This window comes from Oncorhynchus mykiss, chromosome 17, assembly GCF_057628025.1.
Source record: "Oncorhynchus mykiss isolate SJ-2025 chromosome 17, ASM5762802v1, whole genome shotgun sequence".
In the NCBI taxonomy this organism is placed as follows: domain Eukaryota; kingdom Metazoa; phylum Chordata; class Actinopteri; order Salmoniformes; family Salmonidae; genus Oncorhynchus; species Oncorhynchus mykiss.
In genome coordinates, this window is record NC_143038.1 from 31,939,202 (window position 1) to 31,966,640 (window position 27,439).

At 40.4% G+C, this 27,439-nt stretch overlaps 1 protein-coding gene across 3 annotated transcripts; it reads left to right on the forward strand.

The window, feature by feature from the left end:
- Window positions 1–506: 506 nt before the first annotated feature.
- On the forward strand, window positions 507–22,118 carry LOC110518894 (retinol dehydrogenase 12-like). 3 transcript variants are annotated; one of them, XM_036950002.2, is made up of 6 exons: window positions 507–899; window positions 6,959–7,198; window positions 7,892–7,981; window positions 14,836–15,024; window positions 15,428–15,537; window positions 21,233–22,118. In XM_036950002.2, exons 1-6 carry the CDS (start codon window positions 737–739, stop codon window positions 21,410–21,412), a joined length of 972 nt encoding a protein of 323 aa, XP_036805897.2. In that variant the 5' UTR covers window positions 507–736; the 3' UTR covers window positions 21,413–22,118. The 3 variants fall into 3 exon arrangements, with proteins under 3 accessions (XP_036805897.2, XP_090061340.1, XP_090061339.1); XM_090205213.1 differs by lacking the exon at window positions 507–899 and having other exon boundaries at window positions 6,730–7,198; XM_090205214.1 differs by lacking the exons at window positions 507–899; window positions 14,836–15,024 and having other exon boundaries at window positions 6,725–7,198.
- Window positions 22,119–27,439: the final 5,321 nt, after the last annotated feature.

A 27,439-nucleotide genomic window follows, 5' to 3' on the forward strand; every position in this document is an offset into this window, starting at 1 on the left:
TATATGCATATCCTAGCTTCTGGGCCTGAATAGCAGGCAGTTTACTTTGGGCACGATTTTCATCCGGATGTCAAAATACCGCCCCCTATCCCAAAGAAGTTAAACAGCAATCACTAATACAGAGAGGCTGCTGCCTACATACAGACTTGAAATCATTGGCCACTTTAATAAATGGATCACTAGTCACTTGAATAATGCCACTTGAATAATGTTTACATATCTTGCATTACTCATCCCATATGTATATACTGTATTTTATACCATATATTACATCTTACCTATGCCGCTCAGTCATTGCTCATCCATATATTTATATGTATATATTCTTATTCCATCCCTTACCTAGATTTGTGTGTATTAGGTAGTTGTTGTGGAATTGTTAGATTACTTGTTAGATATTGCTGCACTGTCGGAACTAGAAGCACAAGCATTCCGCTACACTGGCAGTAACATCTGCTAACCATGTGTATGTGACCAATAACATTTGATTTGATATGATTTGATTTAAAGAGCAGGTTTTCCCAGTGTTGCGTACACTCAGTGGCAACATCGACTTTGGGGAAAACTTCGGGTGTTGACTTGAATCGTTCTATGTGGATACTTGCAAAGAGCCCTCAGAAAGGAGGTGGGTCGTAAATCTGACAATAAAAATAAATCTGCTTCAACCTGACTGACAATTGCGAAGTTGTATCCAGATACATTTTCGTTCTGCATTTGGGGCTCGGTGGATTTTAAAATGTATTTGGTTTGGACTGATGTTTTCTCTCACCCGTTGTGGGCGGTATCGACGGTGATTTTGGGACTTATCTTGCGATCACAGCGGAGAGGGTCGTGGGATCCGCGCGCCTGTCTGGTGCAACTGAAGGGCAAGACAGCCATAGTTACTGGAGCTAACACAGGTAACTGTTTTGTATGGTGCCACTTGGCATGGGCTATATACTTGTTTTGCTTGGACAGGCTTATCCAATCAATTTGATTCAATAATTATATTTATCCACCAAGTGCACAGACAAAAACTCTTAACTGTCTGGTGCAACTGAAGGGCAAGACAGCCATAGTTACTGGAGCTAACACAGGTAACTGTTTTGTATGGTGCCACTTGGCATGGGCTATATACTTGTTTTGCTTGGACAGGCTTATCCAATCAATTTGATTCAATAATTATATTTATCCACCAAGTGCACAGACAAAAACTCTTAACCAAATGGTAATACAACAAAATCTAAAGACTATTTAAATCATAATTGGTAACCCACTGGGCACAGACGTCAATTCAGCATCTATATTCACTTTGGTTGAACTTCATCTAAAGGATGTGGAAACAACTATGATTTAACCAGTGTTTGTCCAGTGGGGAAATACCTCTTGACATTACGCATTTCCCTCACTTTTCACCCTCCAGCCCGCACTCAAAATGTCTCAAATAGATTTCGGATTTTAGTTAATGGCATGCTTTTGGAATCTCGCTTTTGAAGAAAGTGAGAGTTCTCCTGTATGTCCACATGTTTTTGTCCGTGAGAGAGCGTTTCCATTCATTTTAAACTCTACTGACAGTTTTGCATTTTAGCTAATGTGCCCTCTCTGGTATTGACACGCGCGCTCTAGCCAGCACGGCGCAGATATGCGCACATACAGCCTACATTTATGAGATTATTATGGACAAAAGTGCGAGATTATTTTTTATTTGTCAAATGGCAGCCAAACATCGATTAGCATGTCACCAGAAAAAGACCCTTGATATTTATTGGAAAAAAGCATCAAGCTCCTTGCTATAATGGCACATTATTTTGTGAGAAAACCATCAGTAGAGTTGAAAATGCGATGGAAACCGATTTAACTTGTCTTTTTTATTCAGTTCATGGGAATTCGTATTTTTATGTTCACTACGTCATCACGCACAGCCTTTCGTCTGCAACGAATCAATTTGATGGAAACAAGTCTCTAGTGGGAAAATGTGCATATTGTTTTTATGCGGATTTTAGAATATTCAGCATGGAAATCTGTCACCAATTGGATGGAAATGTAGCTATAGCCACAAAAAGATCCCACCTTGTCTAGCATATTTTGTTTTGCCGACATTTGGAACGATTACCAAGTTTCCCGACACATTTGCTGTTTCCATCAGGCCTGTCATTACATTTTTTTTTATCCAACATGTACTTTACTTTGGTTATAAACCAGGTTTCCATCCAACCTTTATGCAAGTAAAGTACACTGCTAAACAAATGTCACAATAGGCCTGATGGAAACATCACATTTAAAGGTAAACTTTTCAAAATGTTGACAAAACAAAATATTTCAAAAGGTGGGATCTTTTTGTGATGATGCGAACACATCCTCATTTGAACATTGCCCCTTATTTAAATTGTATTTGTGAGTGTTTATTTCTATGTATATTTTATTCCGGGAACCTGCTTAACTTACATTATTCATATCAGAGTTGAAAATCAAATGAAAGCTATTTAACTTGTATTTTTTATTAGATAAATGGGAATTTAACCACAAAAGTTATTTTTTAATGTGCACTTTGTCATCACGCACAGCCTTTTGTCCACAACAAGTCAATTTGATGGAAACATCTCTGGTGGTAAAATGCGCATATTACAGATAAATGCAGATTTTTGAATATTTGCATTAAAATCTGTCATCAATTGGATGGAAGCCGAGCTATAGACAAACACTTGGAACAATAGCTGTGCATGTCAGTTAGCTCAGAACTCAGAAGTGCCAAGTTTCATGTGAAGGAAACTGTCACGAGGTGGAAACGTGACAGGTTATTTGTAACTAGGATGAGCGTGTGTGAGCGTAGTGAAGTGAAGACCAAACAGAAGGACAAGTTTCAGCATTTAATAAATAATAGGGCATGGTTTACAAGTTCACCTTTTCAGCAGTGGCCTTTCTCACTGGGCCAGGAATATTTACAAAACATGCAATTTCAAATGACAAACAATCAAAGTAACAAAAAGGCACAGGAGATGGTGCAGCCCAGGAGGTAGGTCCAGCTTGGAAACTCCCAATACTCCACTTCCCCCATGATCGCGGAAACAACCATACCTCTGGACTGCATGCCCTCCTGTAGACAGTCGCATCTAAAACAGAAAGGAAGAAGGCTTAAATCGGAGAGGAAGAGGCAAGCGAGAGGTTTTGCTCTGGCCAAAATCTGTCCATGAAAAATAAGCCCACAAAGTGAGGAGCTGTTTGGGTGGGGGGAGTTAGAACGAGTCTAAGGGCCTGTGACTGACAGTGGTCCTAAAAGATATATTAGAACACTAGGTAAACATTTTTCAATATTAAATTATTAACCTTTCATCATTAATATAATAACTTATTTACAATGTACTAATAAAACTACTCCCAACAGAAGAAGGAGGTGAGCAGCATTGTGTGGAATGACATGTCAGTTGGCATAATTGCAGATACTGAAATGCATTAAGGACAGGAATGTGATTCTCCAGTCAGGAAAAATCTCACTTGACACAGAGACAGCCAGTATCAGAGCCTTAAAGGAAGAGATGCAGGGTCTTAGAGATGGAAGGGAGTCTCTCTTGTCTGAGGCAACATTGTCTCTCTTGTCTGAGGCAACATTGATTGCTACACAAATGATTGTTGCACCTCAATTTAGAAAGGAACACAGCCGCCAGAGTAAAAGGAAGAGATTCCATGATGAGACCTCTCAAGAGGAGACAGACAGCTTAGGACAGTGCAGCAAATGTGTTTCAGAACACAGTGTTTTTTACTGCTATGGACAACATCATAAGTGACTTGGACACTAGGTTCCACACCACTGCAAAAATTGTAGAATAATTTTCTTCTGTTCTGAAAGTTGGGCAGATTAGTGAGGATAAAGTCCCTTCTGTGTGCCAACCACTGATCATGAAGTATTCCAGAGATCTTACAACCGAGTTTCAAAATGAAGTAAGACACCTGAACACTGTATATTCTGCCACTTTCCCCCCTAACCTGTCCCCTCTTGGTCTCCTGAATGCAATTTGTAAGATGCAGCTGCAAAGCATTGTTGGAGAAGTGTGCATTGCTTTACTTATATTTTGCACACTGCCTGTGACTGTTGTGGTGGCCGCAGAGTTTTCAGTAAGCTAAACTGATTCAAAAAAACTATTTGAGGTCCACTATGTCCCAGGACAGGCTTTGCAGTCTTGCCATGCTGTTCATTGAAAGTCAGTTAGCTAGAAAGCTGGACTTCAAATATTTGATCAGTGACTTTGCTAGCAAGAAGGCTCGGCGCTGGGCTCTTGGTGAGTACGGCTGAGCAAGGGCCAGTGATAACTGTTAAATGGCTGTAGATATTGGATCACTACACACATGATGCCCACAGGCTGAGAACAGACGGAGAACAAGATCTATCTCAAAGTAATGGCTGGATTGCCATACAATTTGTTGTGCACAATCAAGATCCAAGGTGGAAGATACCTGTTGATTTGGTGACCACTTGACCTTTCCTCTAGCGCCACCATCAGGCCTTTTCATTTCCATGTTGTTCTCCATTTCCACTTTTATTTTCTAGTTGCTATGTATACTTAGTTCAAAAATCGGCTGCTGATTTTATTATTTTGTTTGTTATATAATTCTATAGATGATAATGTTAATTTATTTTAATTGAAGAGGTTAATGTTAAGTTATATTTATTTTAAGTTATTCATTAATGTTAAGAGAATTTTCCATTCAAGAATTGTACCATTAAAATTACATTTAGACTGTAAAATATGTCCTTTAGCACATTTCTTATAGAGGTTATCAGTCTTGCATCAAATAGTGAATTCCACTGTATGCAGAATCTTGCATGCATGTCTGCACAGTGTTATATTTTCACAGCTCACTGTCAGTAAATATTGTACAGTAAATATTGGACTACAAGAGAGTTGCAAGCCTGCAAAGGTAGAGTTATTTAAAGCTTTGAATGGGTCGATTGGGTTCTGGAGGTGTTTGGTTACAGCAATTGCTCAGGGTTGGTGTGGCCTGTGGTGGTGCCCAATGTGATATCTTTTCATGGAGCCCAAAATCCCTGGCGGCGCCCCTGCCAGTGAGTGTCGAATTTGGTCAACAAAAAAATGTAATTGCTCATTTGTTACGTGAGACTTATTTGATCAAACAGACATTTCGTAATGGTTAGGTTGTTAAGAATGCACTGATATAAGTGGACGCACTTGGAATTACGGCAACTTATATATCGGACAATAACGGAGTTGTGCCTGTTGCCATAAAGATACATGTATGACTCATGGATATAGCCCATTTTAACATGGATATTGCCATTGAGGGCTTCCACCATTTGAAAAGTAGTCAACTGGGTGGGGAGCCTACAAGTTGGGAGCAATCAGACAATAAAGAAGAGGAAAATCTACTACGTTAAAATGGCGCTGCCCATGCAGTCACAGACACTATAATGACACAGATACAAAGATGAGACCTCTATCTATCTCTGGCCTGTTCACACACGTATATGCCCTGTCATTGGCTCGAATGGCCCCACCTGATCTCGCCTCCCTTCTATCTTTGAGGACTTGTATTCCCATTAATTTGACTATCTTGTCAATATAATAGACAATCTTTGCTTAAATACAATTCAGCAAACATACAATTAACCGATGAGATTGCTTGGAGAGTTAACAAGTCAATCAGTCACACCTGTTACAAAACTCCTGTCTTTTACAGCTTTTGCACACAGACAGAAATGTCAGTCAGACAAGCAGGCGGGCACACCACAGGAGGTTGGTGGCACCTAATTGGGGAAACGGGCTCGTGTTAATGACTGAAGCGGAATCAGTGGAATGGTATCAAATAATCAAACACATGGTTTCCATGTGTTTGATGCCATTCCATTAGCTTCGTTTCGGACATTATTATAAGCTGTTCTACCCTCAACAGCCTCCTGTGGCATACACACAAGCAGTTCCCTGTTTGATTGCAGTCTGAGCAAATGCTCTTGAACTTTGTTTTGTCCTGCTGAGTGTCTTTATCACTAACGTCAACTCACTCACTTTTGTTCATCGCCTTGGTCCGTACAATTGACCTTATTTTAGCGCCAAGAAAATGTCATACTTCCAGATCAACTATAATGTCAATACCATTGTAAAGCACAATGCCCTTTCATGCCGAGACCGCCACGCTGCCCGTTTCTGCATGATTCAAGAAGGCAGTGAGCTCCGTTGTGTATTTAAAAAAATGGCGGGTGGGAAAGCGAAACTAATGCGTGGGAGTGAGAAGGAGAGATGTTCTGTGGTAAAACTGCTTTTTTTCACTCGATCTGTCCCAACTTATCACCTTATCACCTCCAAAATGTAAATAAAACACTATTAAAGTTTATATAATGTGTCATTACATCCCTATTTGAAGGTTTGTGTCGAATTTGGAATCAGGTTTAGGGCAGTGCTAAAGTGATCTTCAGAAGTTAACAGCGGCTTTCAGAGTCATGATCGTTTGCAGTGATGACACAAAGAATTACTTGGTATCCCCCCTTACCCCCGTCACGGTCCATTTCTTGTTTTAAAGACAAAAGACATAAATAGTTGCTTTATGCGTGCGGTACATTACGGCATGAACGTCACGATGTAACAAAGGGTCTGTTTTTTCAACTTTTCTCCAATACTATAGAGACAATACCATGTCGATCAACACTTGAATAGAAACGCAGTTCACACCCCAGATTTTGAAGTCAACACAGTCCCATTAGTTTTCTTTGCAGCCTCGTTTGAATGTCACGGTTGCGCACATTTGCACAAAATGGGGGGAGTTTACGTTAACCCTGTTAACCTCCCTCCCTCTACTCCCATAATCCCGTTTTCTCATTCCCTTTCCCCCGTCTTTCTGTTTCTCGTTCTCTTTTTCTACCACTCCCACTCTTTCCCTCTCTCATTCTACTTCTTCTTTCTCTATCTCATTTTCTCCCTAACTCCTTTCCTTTTACACCCCACCCCCACCACCTCACCTATCACACTCTCAGGGATAGGGAAGTTCATTGCCCTTGACTTTGCCCTGCGCGGGGCTCGTGTTATCATGGCGTGCCGGAGCGAGGCTCGCGGTAGCGTCGCCCTGCATGAGATCCGTAAGCGGAGTGGGAATGCGGACGTGCACCTGCGTCTGGTGAACACCTCGTCCCTGGCGTCGGTGAGGGCGTTCGCAGAGGGCGTCCTGCGAGAGGAGAAGGAGCTCCACATACTGGTCAACAACGCCGGAGCTTCAGGTGGGCATCGGATCCAGATTAGCCTGGAATACACACTTAGGCTGGAATCCACACTGAATATCGTTCACAATTTATTACTGTTCCAGTGAAGGAGCTCTCTCCACATCCTGGTCGACAATGCCAGGGCTTCAGGTGGACATTGGTTCCAGAGTCAGTTATAGCCTGAAATCCACACTGAATATCACTCACTACATTTTCAATATTCACCTGAAGCAGAACCGTCATGAAAAGGAGCGATATTCACTCTGGATTCCAGGCTAAGATGCAGGTAACCATGGGTGGACATCAACAGCCGTCACACTAGTGTGATCAACTAGGTTTGAATCAAGAGTGTCTACACGCCATAAGACTGAAGACTGGGCATGAGGAGAGTTAATGCAAGTCTTTAGGTCTTGGGTAAGATTACCAAAGCACGGGAGTCAGTACACAACAAGAATGTCCATGAGACGAACAGCTTTGCTTGATTGATAATAACGATGGTAACATGCCATTCCACCCAATTACAATTTGGCTTACAAATTCCCATTCATTATCTATGTCTGTTTGCGACATGCACATCCTTTTGTGCCCAAAGTAAAATGCATTCACAGCATTTCTTATCACATATTTTAGTAATGCTTTCTGTATTTAAAATACATATTTTCAAATATGTATGGATGTGCCTTGGTTTGATTATATTGTGTCTGCACACAGGCTTGCCTAGAGATATCACCTCAGATGGGCTAGAGGTGTCCTTCGCTACCAACCATGTGGGCCCTTTCCTCCTCACCAACTTGCTTCTGGGTAAGATACAACCTATCCCACTAATACCTCACCCTGCTGTAAGGCTGGAGCTCTGTGTGCAACTACTGCAGTGTTACACAGGCCACGGCTATAGGCTTATTATACAAAATATGTTCCTATACACTCTTAGACAAAAGTGTTTCTCAAAGGGTTCTTCCGCTGTCCCCATCGGAGATCCCTTTAGGGTTCCAAGTACAGTGCCTATCAGGTTTCAGGTAAGACTGAAGTGCAGACTGCTGAAGTAACAATGTTTATTGCAAAAAACAGGGGCAGGCAAACAACGGGCAGGCAGGGGTCGATAATCCAAAGTAGTGGGGCCAAGGTACAGGGTGGCAGGCAGGCCCAGGGTCAGGTCAGGCAGAGGTTGGAATTCTAGATTAGGGGCAAAGGCACCGGACAGCAGGCAGGCTCAAAGTCAGGACAGGCAAGGGTAAAAACCAGAAGGATGAGGAAAAAGCGAGACAGAGGAAAAGCAGGTGCTGAGACAAACCGCTGGTTGACTTGAGCAAACAAGATGAACTGGCACAGACAGACAGAAAACACAGGTATAAATACCCAGGGGATACGTGGGGAAGATGAGCGACATCTGGAGGGGGGTGGAGACAAGTACAAGGACAGGTGAAACAGATCAGGGCGTGACAGTGCCATGAAAAAGTATTTGCCCCCTTTCTGTGTTTTATCAATTTTTGAAAATTTTTGATACTGAATGTTATCAGATCTTCAACCATAATCTAACATTAGATAAAGGGAACCTGAGTGAACAAATAACACAGCAATTACGTACTTATTTCATAAACAAACAAACACCCAATGCGAAAAAGTAATTGCCCCCTTATACTCAATAACTGGTGCCACCTTTAGCTGCATTGACTCCATCCAAACGGTTCTTGGAGTTGTTAATCAGTCTCTCACATCACTGTGGAGGAATTTTCTCCCACTCTTGCATGCAGAATTGCTTTATTTCCTGACACATCTCAATTGGGATTAGGTCTGATCTTTGCTTACTGTCAAGCATGGTGGTGGTAGTGTGACAGTTTGGGGATTTTCATATATATATGTTTTATTGAACCTTTATTTAACTAGGCAAGTCAGTTAAGCACAAATTCTTGCTTACAATGATGGCCTACCCCGGCGACGCTGGTACAATTGTGCGCCGCCCTATGTGACTCCCAATCACAGTCGGATGTGATAAAGCCTGGATTTGAACCAGAGACTGTAGTGACACCTCTTGCACTGCAATGCAGTGTCTTAGACCACTATGCCACTCAGGATGCTTTGTTGCCTCAGGACCCGGACGACTTGCCTTAATAGAAGGAACCATGAATTCTGCTCTGTATCAGATAATTCTACAGGAGAATGTCAGGTCATCTGTCTGTGAGCTGAAGCTGAAGCGCAGCTGGGTCATGCAGCAAGACAGTGATGCAAAACACACAATCAAGTCTACATGAACATTGTTCTGGGACATGGTAAAGTCCATGGAGAATAAGAGCACCTCCTCGCAGCTGCCCACTGCTCTGAGGCTAGGAAACACTGTCACCACCGATAAACCCACTAATTGAGCATTCTAATAAGCATTTCTCTACGGCTGGCCATGCTTTCCACCTGGCTACCCCTACCCCGGTCAACTGCCAGGCACCCTCCACAGCAACCCGCCAAAGCCCCCACCATTTCTCCTTCACCCAAATCCAGATAGCTGATGTTCTGAAAGAGCTGCAAAATCTGGACCCCTACAAATCAGCCGGGCTAGGCAATCTGGACCCTCTCTTTCTAAAATGATCTGCCAAAATTGTTGCAACCCCTATAACTAGCCTGTTCAACCTCTCTTTCGTATCGTCTGAGATTCTCAAAGATTGGAAAGCTGCCGCGGTCATCCCCCTCTTTAAAGGGGGTGACACTCTAGACCCAAACTGCTACAGACCTATATCTATCCTACCCTGTCTTTCTAAGGTCTTCGAAAGCCAAGTAAACAAACAGATTACTGACCATTTCGAATCCCACCGTACCTTCTCCGCTATGCAATCTGGTTTCCGAGCTGGTAATGGGTGCACCTCAGCCACGCTCAAGGTCCTAAACGACATCACAACCGCCATCGATAAAAGACAATACTGTGCAGCCGTATTCATCAACCTGGCCAAGGCTTTGGACTCTGTCAATCACCTCATTCTTATTGGCAGACTCGATAGCCTTGGTTTCTCAAATGATTGCCTCGTCTGGTTTACCAACTACTTCTCTGATAGAGTTCAGTGTGTCAAATCAATGATGTCGCTCTTGCTGCTGGTGATTCTCTGATCCACCTCTACGCTGACGACACCATTCTGTATAATTCCTGCCCCTCTTTGGACACTGTGTTAACTAACCTCCAGACGAGCTTCAATGCCATACAACTCTCCATTCATTCAATCCCTGCCCGCACCTGCATCACTACTACCAGCATCACTACTCTGGACGGCTCTGACTTAGAATACGTGGTGTCATGACGTTGCCCTCTTTGGGTACAGCAAGCCCCATCCTCCTCTCCCTGCCTCCCCTTGCCTCCTTCAACTAGGCTGCTGTGGTCAGAGAGTGAGGATCTCCTTTTGGCCACACAGTATAGAGATAGAGTGAAGTTTCATAGAGAACAAAGGAATTTCTTCCACCTCACAGAACTTGAGGTCCGAACAACGTTTATGTTCCGGAGAAGGTATAAAAGATCGGTGAAGAATCCAGCTACGAACTGGTCCGTTTGTTACAACTTGGGGAAGCTCATGGGAGACAGTGCGGCCACATTACCATAATGCTGTTTACATAATAGCCTCAGATATGAGATTTACATCTAATTGTTGTATAAGATGAATGAGTGAGGATGATACTGTTTGTAAAATTGTGTAATGTGATTTTGGACTGTTTAATGAAGGAAACTCCAATTCCCTTTTGAGTTTAACTAAATCAGAGGACCGCCCATGAGCCGGCATCCTGGGACAGCCCCTTTTCTGCAATTCCGAATAAAACCCAACTTTGAGAAATTCTAAGTAGACCATGTTTCTCTCAATCACGGGAGGACAAAGGTTGTAGACCATTGCTGAATCTTTTAACCATACCACGTGGTTAAACTCTTAGACTATCGATACCGACAGAATAAGAACAAGTCTTTGATATGAATTACTAGTCTGCAGCTAGGAATTCGGTATCATTGAACACGAAGAACGACAACTGCCGAAATATCCATTATATATATATATATATATATATATACACATATACAGTGCCTTGCGAAAGTATTCGGCCCCCTTGAACTTTGCGACCTTTTGCCACATTTCAGGCTTCAAACATAAAGATATAAAACTGTATTTTTTTTGTGAAGAATCAACAACAAGTGGGACACAATCATGAAGTGGAACGACATTTATTGGATATTTCAAACTTTTTTAACAAATCAAAAACTGAAAAATTGGGCGTGCAAAATTATTTAGCCCCCTTAAGTTTATACTTTGTAGTGCCACCTTTTGCTGCGATTACAGCTGTAAGTCGCTTGGGGTATGTCTCTATCAGTTTTGCACATCGAGAGACTGAAATTTTTTCCCATTCCTCCTTGCAAAACAGCTCGAGCTCAGTGAGGTTGGATGGAGAGCATTTGTGAACAGCAGTTTTCAGTTCTTTCCACAGATTCTCGATTGGATTCAGGTCTGGACTTTGACTTGGCCATTCTAACACCTGGATATGTTTATTTTTGAACCATTCCACTGTAGATTTTGCTTTATGTTTTGGATCATTGTCTTGTTGGAAGACAAATCTCCGTCCCAGTCTCAGGTCTTTTGCAGACTCCATCAGGTTTTCTTCCAGAATGGTCCTGTATTTGGCTCCATCCATCTTCCCATCAATTTTAACCATCTTCCCTGTCCCTGCTGAAGAAAAGCAGGCCCAAACCATGATGCTGCCACCACCATGTTTGACAGTGGGGATGGTGTGTTCAGTATGATGAGCTGTGTTGCTTTTACGCCAAACATAACGTTTTGCATTGTTGCCAAAAAGTTTAATTTTGGTTTCATCTGACCAGAGCACCTTCTTCCACATGTTTGGTGTGTCTCCCAGGTGGCTTGTGGCAAACTTTAAACAACACTTTTTATGGATATCTTTAAGAAATGGCTTTGTTCTTGCCACTCTTCCATAAAGACCAGATTTGTGCAATATACGACTGATTGTTGTCCTATGGACAGAGTCTCCCACCTCAGCTGTAGATCTCTGCAGTTCATCCAGAGTGATCATGGGCATCTTGGCTGCATCTCTGATCAGTCTTCTCCTTGTATGAGCTGAAAGTTTAGAGGGACGGCCAGGTCTTGGTAGATTTGCAGTGGTTTGATACTCCTTCCATTTCAATATTATCGCTTGCACAGTGCTCCTTGGGATGTTTAAAGCTTGGGAAATCTTTTTGTATCCAAATCCGGCTTTAAACTTCTTCACAACAGTATCTCGGACCTGCCTGGTGTGTTCCTTGTTCTTCATGATGCTCTCTGCGCTTTTAACGGACCTCTGAGACTATCACAGTGCAGGTGCATTTATACGGAGACTTGATTACACACAGGTGGATTGTATTTATCATCATTAGTCATTTAGGTCAACATTGGATCATTCGTGTATATATATATATATATATATATATGTATATGTGTGTGTGTGTGTATATGAGAGAGAGAGAGAGATCCGAAACTAACTTTTCAACAAAGATCCCGACGACACACTGAGTGTAAATATATATATTGATTGCAATTGTTCCCGAATGAGTGAGCGTTCATGTGCAAAGGATTGTTAGGATCAATTGTTATAATGATCAACTTTGTAGTGTCTCATCTTAGTCGACCCCCACTTCCCCTTTGTCTGAAAGGTTATATTGGGAAATTATAACTTTGTAATCTGAATATTTTCCTTGGTGCCCCGACTTCCTACTTAATTACAGTTACATGATTAATCAGTTTTATCGCGTAATACTAATTACAGAGAATCTTTGATAAAAACTACGTCTTCAATTTAATGATAGTAAAGTGGACAAAAACAAATACCTAGGTGTCTGGTTAAACTGTAAACTCTCCTTCCAGACTCACATTAAGCATCTCCAATCCAATATTAAATCTAGAATCGGCTTCCTATTTCGCAACAAAGCATCCTTCACTCATGCTGCCAAACATACCCTCGTAAAACTGACCATCCTACCGATCCTTGACTTCAGCGATGTCATCTATAAAATAGCCTCCATCAGACTGCATCCGATTTGTTGAGTAGTGTATCACAGTGCCATCCGTTTTGTCACCAAAACCCCATACACTACCCACCGCTGCGACCTGTACGCTCTCGTTGGTTTGCCCTCGCTTCATACTCGTCACCAAACCCACTGGCTACAGGTTGTCTACAAGTCTTTGCTAGGTAAAGCCCCGCCTTATCTCAGCTCACTGGTCACCATAGCAGCACCCACACGTAGCACGCGCTCCAGCAGGTATATCTCACTGGTCACCCCCAAAGCCAATTCCTCCTTTGGTGGCCTATCCTTCCAGTTCTCTGCTGCCAATGACTGGAACGAACTGCAAAAATCACTGAAGCTGGAGACTCACATCTCCCTCGCTAGCTTTAAGCACCAGCTGTCAGAGCAGCTTACCGATCACTGCACCTGTACATAGCCCATCTGTAAACAGTCCATCTATCTACCTCATCCCCATACTGTATTTATTTATCTTGCTCCTTTTCACCCCAGTATCTCTACTTGCACATTCATCTTCTGCACATCTACCATTCCAGTGTTTTTAATTGCTATATTGTAATTACTTCGCCACCATGGCCTATTTATTGCCTTAACTCCCTTATCTTACCTCATTTGCAATCACTGTATATATACTTTTTTTTCCTACTGTATTATTGACTGTATGTTTTGTTTATTCCATGTGTAACTCTGTGTTGTTGTATGTGTTGAATTGCTATGCTTTATCTTGGCCAGGTCGCAGTTGTAAATGAGAACTTGTTCTCAACTTGCCTACCTGGTTAAATAAAGGTGAAATTTAAAAAAATAACATGGTTAAAAAACAACAAATATGAAGTTGGCATAGTCAAAGTCCAGACTTAATTGTTGTTGTGGTAGGACTTGAAACGAGCAGTTCATGCTTGAAAACCCACAAACGTTGTTGAGTTAAAGCAGTTCTGCATGCTAAAGTCCTCCACAGCGATCTGAGAAACTGATTAACAACTACAGGAAGCATTTGGTTGGAGTCATTGCAGCTAAAGGTGGCACAACCAGTTATTGAGCGTAAAGGGGCTTTTTTACACAGGGGAATTGGGTGTGGCAGAACTTTGTTCATTAAATCAATAAAAATTGTTATCATTTTTGTTATTTGTAAACTTAGGTTCCCTTTATCTTAATAGGTTTTGGTTGAAGATCTGAATCAGTATCAAAAATATTCAAAAATTGAGAAAATCAGAAAGAGGAAACATACTTTTTCACTGCACTGTAGAACCCTCTGTGGAAAGGGTTCTTCATGGAACCCAAAATGCTTCTACTTGGAACCAAAAGGGTTTCACCTGGAACCAAAAAAGTTTATTCAAAGGGTTCTACTATGGGGACAGCCGAATAACCATTTCCGGTTCTACAGTAGATAGCACCTTTTTTCCAAGAGTGTATTCTAGTGCTGTATTTTGTGAGTGTTATAACAAATATGAAGTTTACCTGTTTTATATCTACTCAACCAGTAGGTTACTGTGTGTAACATTGTCCCAGTTATCTCACGTTACGTTCTACACTTTACTACTCTTCTATCACCTCTCCTCCCTCCATCCCCCCCGTTCCCCTTTCTCCCTCCTCTTACTCTCCTTTTCCTCCCCCTCTCCCCTCCGTCCAGACCTGCTGAAGCAATCCGCACCGGCACGCATCGTCAACGTGTCATCCATGAACCACTGGAAGGGTATGGTCGACTTCTCGCACTTCAAAGGCAAGAACCTGGGCTACACTATGGACAGTGTGTACAACCACACCAAGCTGCACAACGTCATCTGCACTAACGAGCTGGCGCGAAGGCTACAGGGAACAGGTGGGTATGAAGGCCTGGGACAGTATTAGTAAAGCATCTCAGAGTAGGAGTGTTGATGGCATCTGGTTTAGCTATTCGATTATCAAATTCTTGTTTAGAGCACATAGTAGCCATACTTATTTTACAGCTGCTAAAACAACTGTATTAGTAGATGAGGAACATTTTTCAATGAGCATCCTTTCTGAGTGGTCTTGAAAGGGGGAATATGGTGATGTAATGAAATGCACCAAATGTCTTCTTTGGAGCTGCTGGAGATGGAGTTTCCCCATGTGTGTCAGACTTCCCATGAAATCAGATTCCTGGTAAAGGAGGGACATGGATTTCTGGGCTTTTGTGTGGTTTATAATCTCTTCTGTGTGAACGTGCGTGTGTGTGTGCGTGTGTGCGTGTGTGTGTCTCACAGGGGTGACAGCTAACTCCGTCCACCCCGGGTTGGTGATGACAGAAATTATGAGACACTATAACTTCATGGTTAGGTTCCTCTTCAACATGATCGGAATCTTCTTCTTCAAGGTGAACATTTTGAATCATAACACCCTGGTGAAAATCATTCATACAGTACATTGTTTACCACTTTATTTTACCATCCTGTTTCAGCTGGTATTATTAAGTGAGAAACCATTTCTGGCACTTATATGTTATTATGTAATAATTATCATTTTATGCAGTAGTTTCCAAATGACAAGTAAATAGTGTACTGTGAAATGAAGTTGTAATCAATATTTTATTTTTGTCTGAACTAAAAGAGCGAAAGGCTGGGATTCATTCAAAGATGCATTTCAGCGGTGCACAAATGACAACACACCTTTAAAAGGCAATCTCCCTGCTTTTTGTGGATATCACATTAATGTGCTTGTCGACATCGCTCCTTTGGCTAAATTCCGGAAAAAGTGTGTTTCTGAGACGGTCTGTAGTTGGGAAGAAAATGTGTGAGATATAAAGATTTGTTATTGTTATGGTCCTGGTTGTAACATGTATTGGAACAGGATGTGTTAGGTCTCACTTCATTCACAATTGAACTAAAGAGACTTACTGCACCAGACAACCGACAGTGTGCTTTTTAAAGATCATTTCCAGCTGAGCCAGTTTAACCAATGATATTTTGTACAGATAAGTATAAAGAGGTTGTGGCGCTTAACTACTGTATGACTCTTTCAACATGCCACTGAAAAGGTTGAAAGCTGCAATTCATTTTATGTTACCTGAAACTACTGAAGAGTAATTCAAAGCCATTTGCAAACATTGGATGCTTTGCATATACAACTTTGAACCTCTTTGACCATCTGAGGCTCAGTGTTCTTGTTTCAAACACACATTACACCGTCTATAGAGGGATAGTTTACTCAGATTTACCACTTACTTTGGCTGTAGTTGATTCAAAAAGGCAGTTTTGGGATATTTAGTCTTCTTTCAACACTTAAAGGCATACTCCTTTATATACTTCCCCAGAGTCCGATTAACTCGTGGATACAAATTGTATGTCTCTGTGTCCAGTATGAAGGAAGCTAGAGGTAGTTTCGTGAGCCAATGCTAATTAGCTAATTAATGTAGACATAGAGAAAACCCGACCCCCGATATAATCTGGGATCCCTTTAAGGCATACATTATGGGAATGATAATCTCAATGATAATCTAATATTTGGCTAAATCTAAATCTGATTAAGTGATTTCTTTTTCATCATTTTTTTTATTTCTATCTTAGAAAAAGACCATAAAAAATCTTTACAAGGTAAAGAAGAAAATCACATTTCTGAATTTAAGCAAGAATAGTCTTTTTTACTTTTGAAGAGAGCCAACAATTACAGGTCAAACTCCAATAAAGCATATTACTTAATAGCAAATAAACCTGGTAAATATCTTGCAGCTCTCACAAAAAAGGAATACATGCTAAACCAGTTATAATTTTAAAAGAAAGATACAAATGCTGTTATTAGAAATAACAACGTGATTAATGACCATTTTATAAGCTTCTATTAAAATATATTTAAATCCGAATGAAACAGCAGTTGGACGGACCTTATAGCCTTCTTAGACTCAAGAACCGTGAAGCAATTTACAGAAAACAGAGATCGCCCAAAAATAAATATTACATACTGTTAAAACTTTTACCCGGAGAAAAGCACCAGGACTGGTTCGCTTTCCCATAGAATTCTATACAACATTTTGAGACAAAGTAGCACCCCTTTTTACACAAATGACAACACATGTCACTCAATTCAGTACTTATAGTTCTATGTCTCAAACAGTTATTTCAGTTATATTAAAACCAGGAACATCTGGAGAGTCCCCTAATGATTATAGACACAAGTTTAATAAACTGTGACAATTAAATAAAAACAAAGCTAATAAGCAATAGAATGGCAAAAGTCTTACCAGACTTGATAAATATCAATCAGAGGGTTTATTAAAAATAAACAATGACAAAAAAATATTTTATTTCGCCTTTATTTAACCAGGTAGGCAAGTTGAGAACAAGTTCTCATTTACAATTGCGACCTGGCTAAGATAAAGCAAAGCAGTTCGACACATACAACAACACAGAGTTACACATGGAGTAAAACAAACATACAGTCAATAATACAGTAGACAAATAAGTCTATATACAATGTGAGCAAATGAGGTGAGATAAGGGAGGTAAAGGCAAAAAAAAAGGCTATGGTGGTGAAGTAAATACAATATAGCAAGTAAAACACTGGAATGGTAGATTTGCAGTGGAAGAATGTGCAAAGTAGAGATAGAAATAATGGGGTGCAAAGGAGAAAAATAAATAAATACAGTAGGGGGAGAGGTAGTTGTTTGGGCTAAATTATAGATGGGCTATGTACAGGTGCAGTAATCTGTGAGCTGCTCTGACAGCTGGTGCTTAAAGCTAGTGAGGGAGATAAGTGTTTCCAGTTTCAGAGATTTTTGTAGTTCGTTCCAGTCATTGGCAGCAGAGAACTGGAAGGAGAGGCGGCCAAAGGAAGAATTGGTTTTGGGGGTGACCAGAGAGATATACCTGCTGGAGCGTGTGCTACAGGTGGGTGCTGCTATGGTGACCAGCGAGCTGAGAAATACAAGAATATGTTTCAGTTTAATACAATACGTCCAAAAATATATATATAGCTTTATTAATAATGGATGTTGATCCTGAAAAGGCTTTAGACCATCTTAAAAGGCCTTTTTTAAATTCAAAACTTCATAAGCTTTCAACTTTACAGATGAAATAATACATTTAATTCAAATAATATATAAATGTCCTAAATAAAAAATATGCACAAATAATACATTATCTGATGAAATTGCTTTAGAAAGCGGCACAAGACAGGGATGTCCCTCTCCACCCTCCTGTTTGCACCGGCAATTGAACAGCTTGCAGAAGGAATTAGACAGGACCCATAAGTAACAGGTATTGGTAAATATGAATATAAACTAAACTTATTTGCAGATGATCTCCTGATATACCTGACCAATACTGAAAACTCAATGCCCCTTTTGCTAAAAATATTTTCAGAACCCTCGAAAATCCAATTTAAGGGGGAAAAAATTAGAATTACAATATGAAAAATAATAACTCAAGCAGTCCTTTAAGTGGACTACAACAAATAAGGATACTTTAATAAGTGACAACAAATATATAAAGATAACTTAATTCCATTACTTAACATATGAAAGCAGATCTAATTAAATTGAACAATCTTCCCATAAATCTTACAGGTAGAATAACCCTCTTCAGAATGGCATGGCTCCCAAAGTGTTTGTATTTATTTTCGGTAATACAAATTACCCCACCGAAGACATTCTTTAAAAAAAGTATACTCTACCATATCAGACTTTATATGGGCAAATAAAATTCATAGAATTAAAAGGAAAGTTTGACATCTTCCTAAATCTGGTGGTTTTAAATTTCCAGACTTGGAATTGTATCAACTCGCTACCCAAGGCTTTTACTTGCGACAGATACTGTAGTTAAGTGTGCTAAGGAGGAACAAGGGGTACATATGCACATGCTCATCCCCAAAATCTTTTATGTGTCTATTTTCAAAGGATAAAGCTAAGAACATTCACAACTTCATAGTTAAGAACACAATAACAATATGGAAGAGAAAAAGAAGCAATGTCACTCCCTAAAAACACAATCCTTTAGCTTTTCAGAATTCACTGATAACAGCATAGAAACTGTAAATGACTTGGTAACCGGAAGTAAATGTATTTCCATTATATAATTAAAATTTATGTAGATATTTTAAAATGCATGCAACTTAAGTTACATATCACAAAATTCTGATTTGAAATAATTTGGACATCAGAGCAACCTTGAGGGAATCTTATTTGAGTCAGAAAAGAATGTTCATGTTATAGGTAAGCCATACAAAACCTTGCAAAGAGCATATTCAGCTGACAATCTCTTTTAAACTATTGGATCCTAGACTTAAAAATAATTGATGTTGGCACAGGATAGAGGGAATGTTGGAGCATAATTAATGAAATGACAGTTAATGAAAATGTACGCTTAACCCAGTATAAACGAATGTATATGTATTCTACAAGAGACAAAATGAACTAATTCTACAGCACAACAGCAGAGTCATGTCTTAAATGTAAAACTAACAATGACTCAATAATCCATACTTTCTGGGTTTTCCTAAAAGTTATGGGCGGAGCTAGAAAGTTGGCTGTCAGAAGTATTACAATGTGAACTTACTTTTAATCCATCTGTCTGCATATTTCAAGACATGTCATATGGGGGTGTAGTGAGATATGGACTGATGGACTGGTGGATGGACTGATTCTCTTCTCATCTAGAAATAAATTATACTAAAAACATGGAAATCAATCGTAATAGAAAATGTAGAAAATCATTAACGCAATAGGAAAATCTAATTATTTATTATTGAAATAGCATGGGTGACTGAGGAAAGACAAATTGATACAATTTAAGGCCATGTGGCCCACTAGGGATAGGGGTGTGAGCATGCGGGTCTGGGCAGATGAAATGTAGTCGTGTTTGTGTGCGTCTGTAAGTTGATGTTTATATCTGGTGTGAATTTTTTTTTTTTTATGTTTTTTTTTCTACAAAGAAAATAAATAAATACCTTAATATAATTTGGTTTTCTGAGAAGTATTTTAAATACTTTCAAATATTATTTTATTTTTCTGAGACCTGTATTTGAATATTAAAGAAAATAGTTGCCTTTTAGTTGAAACTCTATATAAGCTATATTCCACTACCTTGAGTATTTCAAAAGTTTGTATTTTAAAATAAACTACAAAATACAATTGTTTTCTGCCCTGGTCTGGTGGGGGACCCAACAAAACAGCGGCACACTACAGAATGAGATGGAAAAAAACAAATCCACTCAATAAACCAGAAGAACAACTGTAAACGCTACCACATGTTGGTAATGAATACAGCATTTATTTCTGTCTCTGGGTTCACATGAACCGTGACTGTGGAATTTGGACTGTTTTGGCCAACCGTGACAGTGGAATTCGGACTGTTTTGGCTGTATGTGTGTGTGTGCCATCCCACCTTGTAAGAACTGTTGAGTTTGTCCAGAAATAATTCTTAGGGCTCTATTCAATCTGTATTGCTGAATCGTTACAGATTGCACAATAGAAATGTGAAGGTCATTTCCGATTGCGCCGACATATGCAGCGTTTATCTTGAATACAGTCTCCGCTAATGAGGGAACATTGAAATGTAATGGAAATCAAGTTGGAATACTAAATTCAGCGATACAGATTGAATAGAGATCTTAAATCTAAAGACAGAACAAACCAGTGTGAAAAGGAGTAGAGTGTGTGTGTCTGAAAAATTGAATTTCTAGTAGTTTCACAACTCTTTTTCACAGATTTCCCTGAAATCAACAAGGGGAATCTGTCAAAATTCAGTTTCCTTGTCAAAGTTACAAATTAAGGAAGACTTATTTCCTGGCATATCACCAAAACAAAGCACTGCGCTATTGACTGGCAGTTAGGGTATTTACTAGCAGTGGCTGTCTCTTTTATGCAGAGGTGGTTAGTGTGTATGTGTCTTCTTAGGCCAGGATTCAATCTGATCACCGCTTGATCCGTGTTAAAGTGATTGATATTTCCAACTGCGCTGGCATCTGCAGCAATTAATGTGAATGGAGGAACATTGACTTTAAAATGTGCATAACTGACAGCGCAAACAGATTGAATCCCAGCCCTATTACATCACCTTCTCCCATCTCTGTCCACACAGTCTTCTGAGGAAGGGGCAGTGAGCACCATCTACTGTACGGTTGCCATGGAGATGGAGGGAATAACAGGGAAGTACTTTGACAGCGACTGTTCCCTGGGTCTCCCTGCTCCCCTGGCCCGAGACCCCACCCTCGCAGTAAAGGTCTTTGAGTTCTGCGAGAGATTGACATCCAAGTTCTGAGAGAGTGAGAGTTTATCTTCAAGTGTTTTATTCAATAGCAGACAAGTAAAATACAGTGTAAGGTTTTATAATCTATGAAGGATACATATAAAGTTTTTTTGTGTTTATTTGTGCGTCTTCAGTATTGTAGAGTCCCCTAACAGCTCAGACACACCAATAATGTTTGCCGTAGGTCATGTGATATATTCAGCTGACTGTATTTTCCTTCCCTGTGAGTAGGGACCTGCGTTTTGATTAATCATCTCATATGACCTGGAACTGTAACCTTTTATTTTAAACCTTTTCCATAAATGAGAAGTAGACCAAAAAATGAAAGCAATTGTCAGAGGATGGTGCTGGACCATCTGAGATAAAAAAATAAAAAAATAAAAAATAAGGGGACAGTTGTCATGTGTTGCTGCCGTGCTATGTTGTTGTCGTCTTAGGTCTCTATGTAGTGTTGTCTCTCGTCAGGATGTGTGTTGTCCTATATTATATTTAAAAAAATAATCCTAGCCCCTGCAGGAGGCCTTTTGGTAGGCCATCATTGCAAATAAGTATTTGTTCTTAACTGACTTGTCTAGTTAAATAAAATATAAATGGTTAAAATTCAGGTCATGTGATGTGATTAACCAAAAGACAGGGCCCTAACTATGAGGTGTGTGTGTATGTTAATGCATAGCTGTGTGTGAAGTGGGAATTTTGTCAATAAACTTACTACCAGCAATGAGTGGTTGTTTCTTCACATTACATAGACGCTGTCATCTAGAGGATGTGGTATGGAAGTGGGACACATGTCTGGATACACAGCTATTTCACAAGACAAGCAAAGCTTTATTGAAATGATAATTTTCCTTCATTCATATAATTGAAAAACTGGTCAATTATAGTAGATTGGCAGCTTTGATGTCTCCGTTGGTCTTCTGTCATTTGGCTGAGGAAGAGAAAGCACAAACATGTTACAGCCTCAATACCTTTAAGCACTGTACCTGCTTTGTGTTTTTACCTACAGTAGTACACAGTTGCAGTAGTAACAAGTTTGTACATACGTTGCACACTATACATACACTGAGTGTACATTAGGAACACAAACTGACCGGGTGAAAGCTAGGATCCCATATTGTCACTTGTTAAATCCAGTTCAATCAGTGTAGATGAAGGGGAGGAGACAGATTAAAGAAGGGTTTTTAAGCATTCTTGAGACATGGATTGTGTATGTGGGACATTCAGAGGGTGAATGGGAAAGACAAAATATTTAAGTGCCTTTGAACAGGGTATGGTAGTAAGTGCAAGCCGCAACGGTTTGAGTGTGGCAAGAACTGCAAAGCTGCTGGGTTTTTCACACTCAGATTCCTGTGTGTATCAAGAATGTTCCACCAACCAAAGGACATCCAGCCAACTGTGAGAAGCATTGGAGTCAACATGGGCCAGCATCCCTGTGGAATGCTTTCGACACCTTGTAGAGTCCATGCCCTGACGAATTGAGGCTGTTCTGAGGGATAAAGGGGGTACAACTCAATATTCGCAAGGTGTTCCAAATGATTTTTAGACTCAGCGTATTATATATATATTAAAATGGTCAAAAGAAAATAAATTAATTATTAAGACATTTAAGCTAGTCTAAAAAAAAGTTCCAACCGTGGCTAGAGTTTGCACTTTTGGGACTATGCCATTGGCTCTGCCAGATAAGGACATTTTTGCAAAATTATGAAAAATAAAACCTGAAATATCACATTTACAGAAGTAGTCAGACACTTAACTCAGTACTTTGTTGAAGCACCTTCGGCAGTGATTACAGCCATGGGCGAAAATCTGATATCAACTTTGGAGTGGACAATTACATTAAATTTTCTCAAGAGTAATTCCTGAGGGGGACACCAAAAGTAGTGCTGTAACACATAGCCTACGTAGTAATATGTTAAATGTATATTGAGGAACCATAATTACTACTACTACTACTGGATAATTGATAGGTACAGTAGTTAAATGAAGGGTTGTCCCAACTTGTTACAATTTTTAAATCATTATAATACTACTACTAATAATAGTTATGGCAGTGTTCCTTATCAGTCCAGTATGTATGCAGGTATTTGTACTTACAACCAGCAATACCAAGCAAGGCCAGTAGGTGGTAATGGTACTGTACACTGTATGGGTGCAGGTTTCATAAATACAATGAACATGTGCGATCTCATCTCAAATAATCTCCATTGAGAACCATCACAAAGTTAGTCTACGCACTGAACTGACCTTTTTATTGAACTTTTTCTGATTCATTTCTATAGTCATTAAATATGTGCCACTGGTTTGAGTCTATTACAAAATTTTTACAAGAACAAAACGCTCAGAATAAGTACATTTCTAAAAGCAAAATAACTACTTCAATGAAAAACCCAAACAAATCAACCCAAATATCCTTCAGAAATACTTAGTTATTGTTCAGTCAGTGTCTCAACTCTTCAAACAACAGCTATGGACAAGTATGTCACACAAAGTATGCAATTTTAAATTAAATAAATAATTAGTAAGTGTAATGTCATGTACTAAAATCGACTAAACAAAATAACAAATATTATACTTTACACCAGGGGTTCTCAAACAGGGTAGGTGGACCCCTAGGGGTCCCTGGTGTATTGGAAAGGGGTCCATGAAATAAAAAAGGGTAATGAACGTATTCAGCAGCACAAGGATTCCACTAACTTTACATATAATATAGAGGGGGTGGAGGTCCCTGAGGACCACTCAAAACCTTGCCTGCCTTTCCTCAAAATATGCAGGGGTTCCAGTACTAAAAAAGGTTGAGAACCACTGCTATACACACTACTGAACAAAAGAACCGAACCTATGTTTGAGGGTTTCAATGGATCCAACAAATTGCTGGCAGATATTCTCCCTCAAGACTGTCCAGCCTGTCTTTATGTACATTACAGACAATTCTCATCAGCACCTTAACTTGGTCAACCAACCCCCGCACCTCCACTGGAAGCCTCCTGAGGACCTCTACTGCCTCTCAACTGCTGCTACACGGGTATTTGTTGCGAAAGAGGCAACTGCACTGAAAGATAATCTATGTTCAGCTCAGGGTACTGATCTAGAGACTCATCCAACTCCCCCGTGAGAAGCACTCTTTCCAAATTTTACAGAATGTTTAGACTGTCCTGGTCAAAACAGTCGCCAAACTGAACCTCCACACCATCCAACACATAAAAAAATTATGTCCTATATTGATCCACTGCTTTGCCAGCAAATCGTATTGAGTGTCTCAATGAATTCAATCAATGTTGTTGCTTTCTCATACAGTGCAAGGTAACTTTTGTAATTTCTGCTGTTTACCCCACACGCTGGATAACTGGACACTGATTGGATTTAGCTGGTGTGCTGTTACAGTTACACAGTGGCGGTGGGTTTGGCAGTTTTGATGTGCTGTGAATTTTACAATGGCTTTTCTCCAGTTCCTAAATCCTGCACTAATGAAGGCAGCATCCGCTCGTTGGCCAAAAGATGGATGGCTGGCTTCAAAACCCTTGGCTACAGTGAAAAAAACACTCATTTTATTGATGGATTATAATGTAGCCAGAGGAAATCGCGAAACCATCTCTCTTGAAACGTCAACACTCTGTTGGCAAGAGTTTGCGGTTCTATAAATTGTGGGTGTGGCTGATATGGTTTCGTGCCATCACTGAGGTAACTGGACAATGCTGTGCCACTGTCCCCTATACTGGTGCTGCTGGCAACATGGTTGACACCTGGTCCTGCCGTGGCTGTGACACTGTCCCCTATACTGGTGCAGCTGGCAACAAGGTTGACACCTGGTCCTGCCGTGGCTGTGCCACTGTCCCCTATACTGGTGCTGCTGGCAACAAGGTTGACACCTGGTCCTGCCGTGGCTGTGACACTGTCCCCTATACTGGTGCTGCTGGCAACAAGGTTGACACCTGGTCCTGCCGTGGCTGTGACACTGTCCCCTATACTGGTGCTGCTGACAACAAGGTTGACACCTGGTCCTGCCGTGGCTGTGACACTGTCCCCTATACTGGTGCTGCTGGCAACAAGGTTGACACCTGGTCCTGCCGTGGCTGTGACACTGTCCTCTGAAGTCTCTCTCCTTGGCTCTTTCCCTTTCACCACCCTCACTGCCTCACAGTTTGTCTCCTAGAAAATAAATAAGGTGTTTGCCGTACTCCTAACTACCAGTACCCAAAACGACACAATTAATCACAACAGCAATACCATTGCCTTAAACAAATCTTAGTTCAGTCACCAGTTTAAGTTGAGAGTGGGGGTATCCATGGCATTTTCCAATTATGTCCCTATTTTACAAGTCAAAAAAATTGAGAACCTTTCATAATGTTGCCAAACAGACTCAACAAACTTACCTGAGACTCCCTGTCTCTGCCAGTCTGTCCCCAGCTCTGCTGTCTGTGTGCCCTCTGTTGCCTGATCTGCCTAATGACATCATTGTGAAACGTTTCCATTGGCATTTCACTTCTTTCTAATGGACATTTTATCAACTAGTCTTAGGCTACTAGGGTTCTTTGCTTTGCTTTTTGGTGTACTGAAAAATACTCTGATGTCTGTCTTTTTACTTTTTTCTGAAATATTTTTACCTGGCAAGCTGCACAAACACACACACACACACACACACACACATACAGTGTGTAGGTTATTTACAGTAGGAGATGGGCTTCTATCATCTTATCTTCTATCATTCTATATGGGCTTCGATCTAAAAGATAGCTAGCAAATGTGAAACGGATTGCAGTGACAAGAATTGACAGCTGTATGAGTTCACCGTTTACACAACATATGCTGCAACCTTTTGTAATTTTAATATAGTTTGTTTCATATTGGCTGGCTTCCAACAATAGCTGAATTTGCAAAGCTAGCGAGCACCAATTCTGTTTCTGTGGTGTTTGCTATAATCTTTGCTATTGTTTACTCCAAGATCTGCACACGTGCTTCAAAGTCCCAAAGCGACAATTTCGTTTTTGCAACGAGACCATTAAATATATTTAAGACAATGGTAGAAGAGAGTGTAGTTCTGTTCAGTTTATCACTAACCTTATCACAGTGACTTTGAAGCACTACAGCTGCATGCTGATCCTGGAATAAACTGACGACAGCAATGATTCCATCTTTGACGACGCCACATGAATGGAATAGGTACTAGCTAGTTTAATAGTTAATGTTTGCACGCTAGCTCTGCAAATTCAGATAGTGTGTGTGTAAACCCTGCCAACATAAAACAAAAAACATTGCTATGGCGCGATTGACTGGATTAACCTCACGTCACTTATGTGCATTGAGTGTCTTTCAGACAGTAGATATGAACCCTCTGTTACCTGCCAGATAAGGAACTGGCAGTGGATCAAACCATTGTGAGGCAAAGGGCGGGGGGGTAGCAATCTTTTGAAACTTAAAAACACACTATTAAGTGTCTATAATCAGCACAAGTGCTTTCATTGCGTATTATTAATATTATTGAAATCACATAGTTATGTTTACAGTGATATATTGGGAGGGACAAATCCTATTTTTCCCAGGATGGGGGGGGGGGGTCGTGTCCCCCCCGTCCCCCTGGGATTTCCCCCTATGATTACAGCCTTGAGTCTTCTTGGGTATTTTTATTTTATTTTATTTTATTTCACCTTTATTTAACCAGGTAGGCTAGTTGAGAACAAGTTCTCATTTGCAACTGCGACCTGGCCAAGATAAGGCATAGCAGTGTGAACAGACAACACAGAGTTACACATGGAGTAAACAATTAACAAGTCAATAACACAGTAGAAAAAAGGGGAGTCTATATATACATTGTGTGCAAAAGGCATGAGAAGGTAGGCAAATAATTACAATTATGCAGATTAACACTGGAGTGATAAATGATCAGATGGTTATGTAAAGGTAGAGACGCTACAAGCTAGGCAAACCTGTATTTGGGGAGTTTCCCCCACTCTTCTCTGAAGATCCAGATATGTTCATTTGGGTTCAAGTCCAGGCTCTGGCTGGGCCACTCATGGACATTCACAGACTTGTCCCGAAGCCACCCTT

What these genes read in the sequence shown, in the direction of transcription:
- LOC110518894 (XM_090205213.1), top strand. Translation starts at nt 6,739, where the DNA reads ATGGGGGGAGTTTACGTTAACCCTGTTAACCTCCCTCCCTCTACTCCC. An exon ending in CAACAACGCCGGAGCTTCAG is followed by an intron (nt 7,199 to 7,891) that starts GTGGGCATCGGA and finishes GTCTGCACACAG; the next exon opens with GCTTGCCTAGAGATATCACC. An exon ending in TCGGAATCTTCTTCTTCAAG is followed by an intron (nt 15,538 to 21,232) that starts GTGAACATTTTG and finishes CTGTCCACACAG; the next exon opens with TCTTCTGAGGAAGGGGCAGT.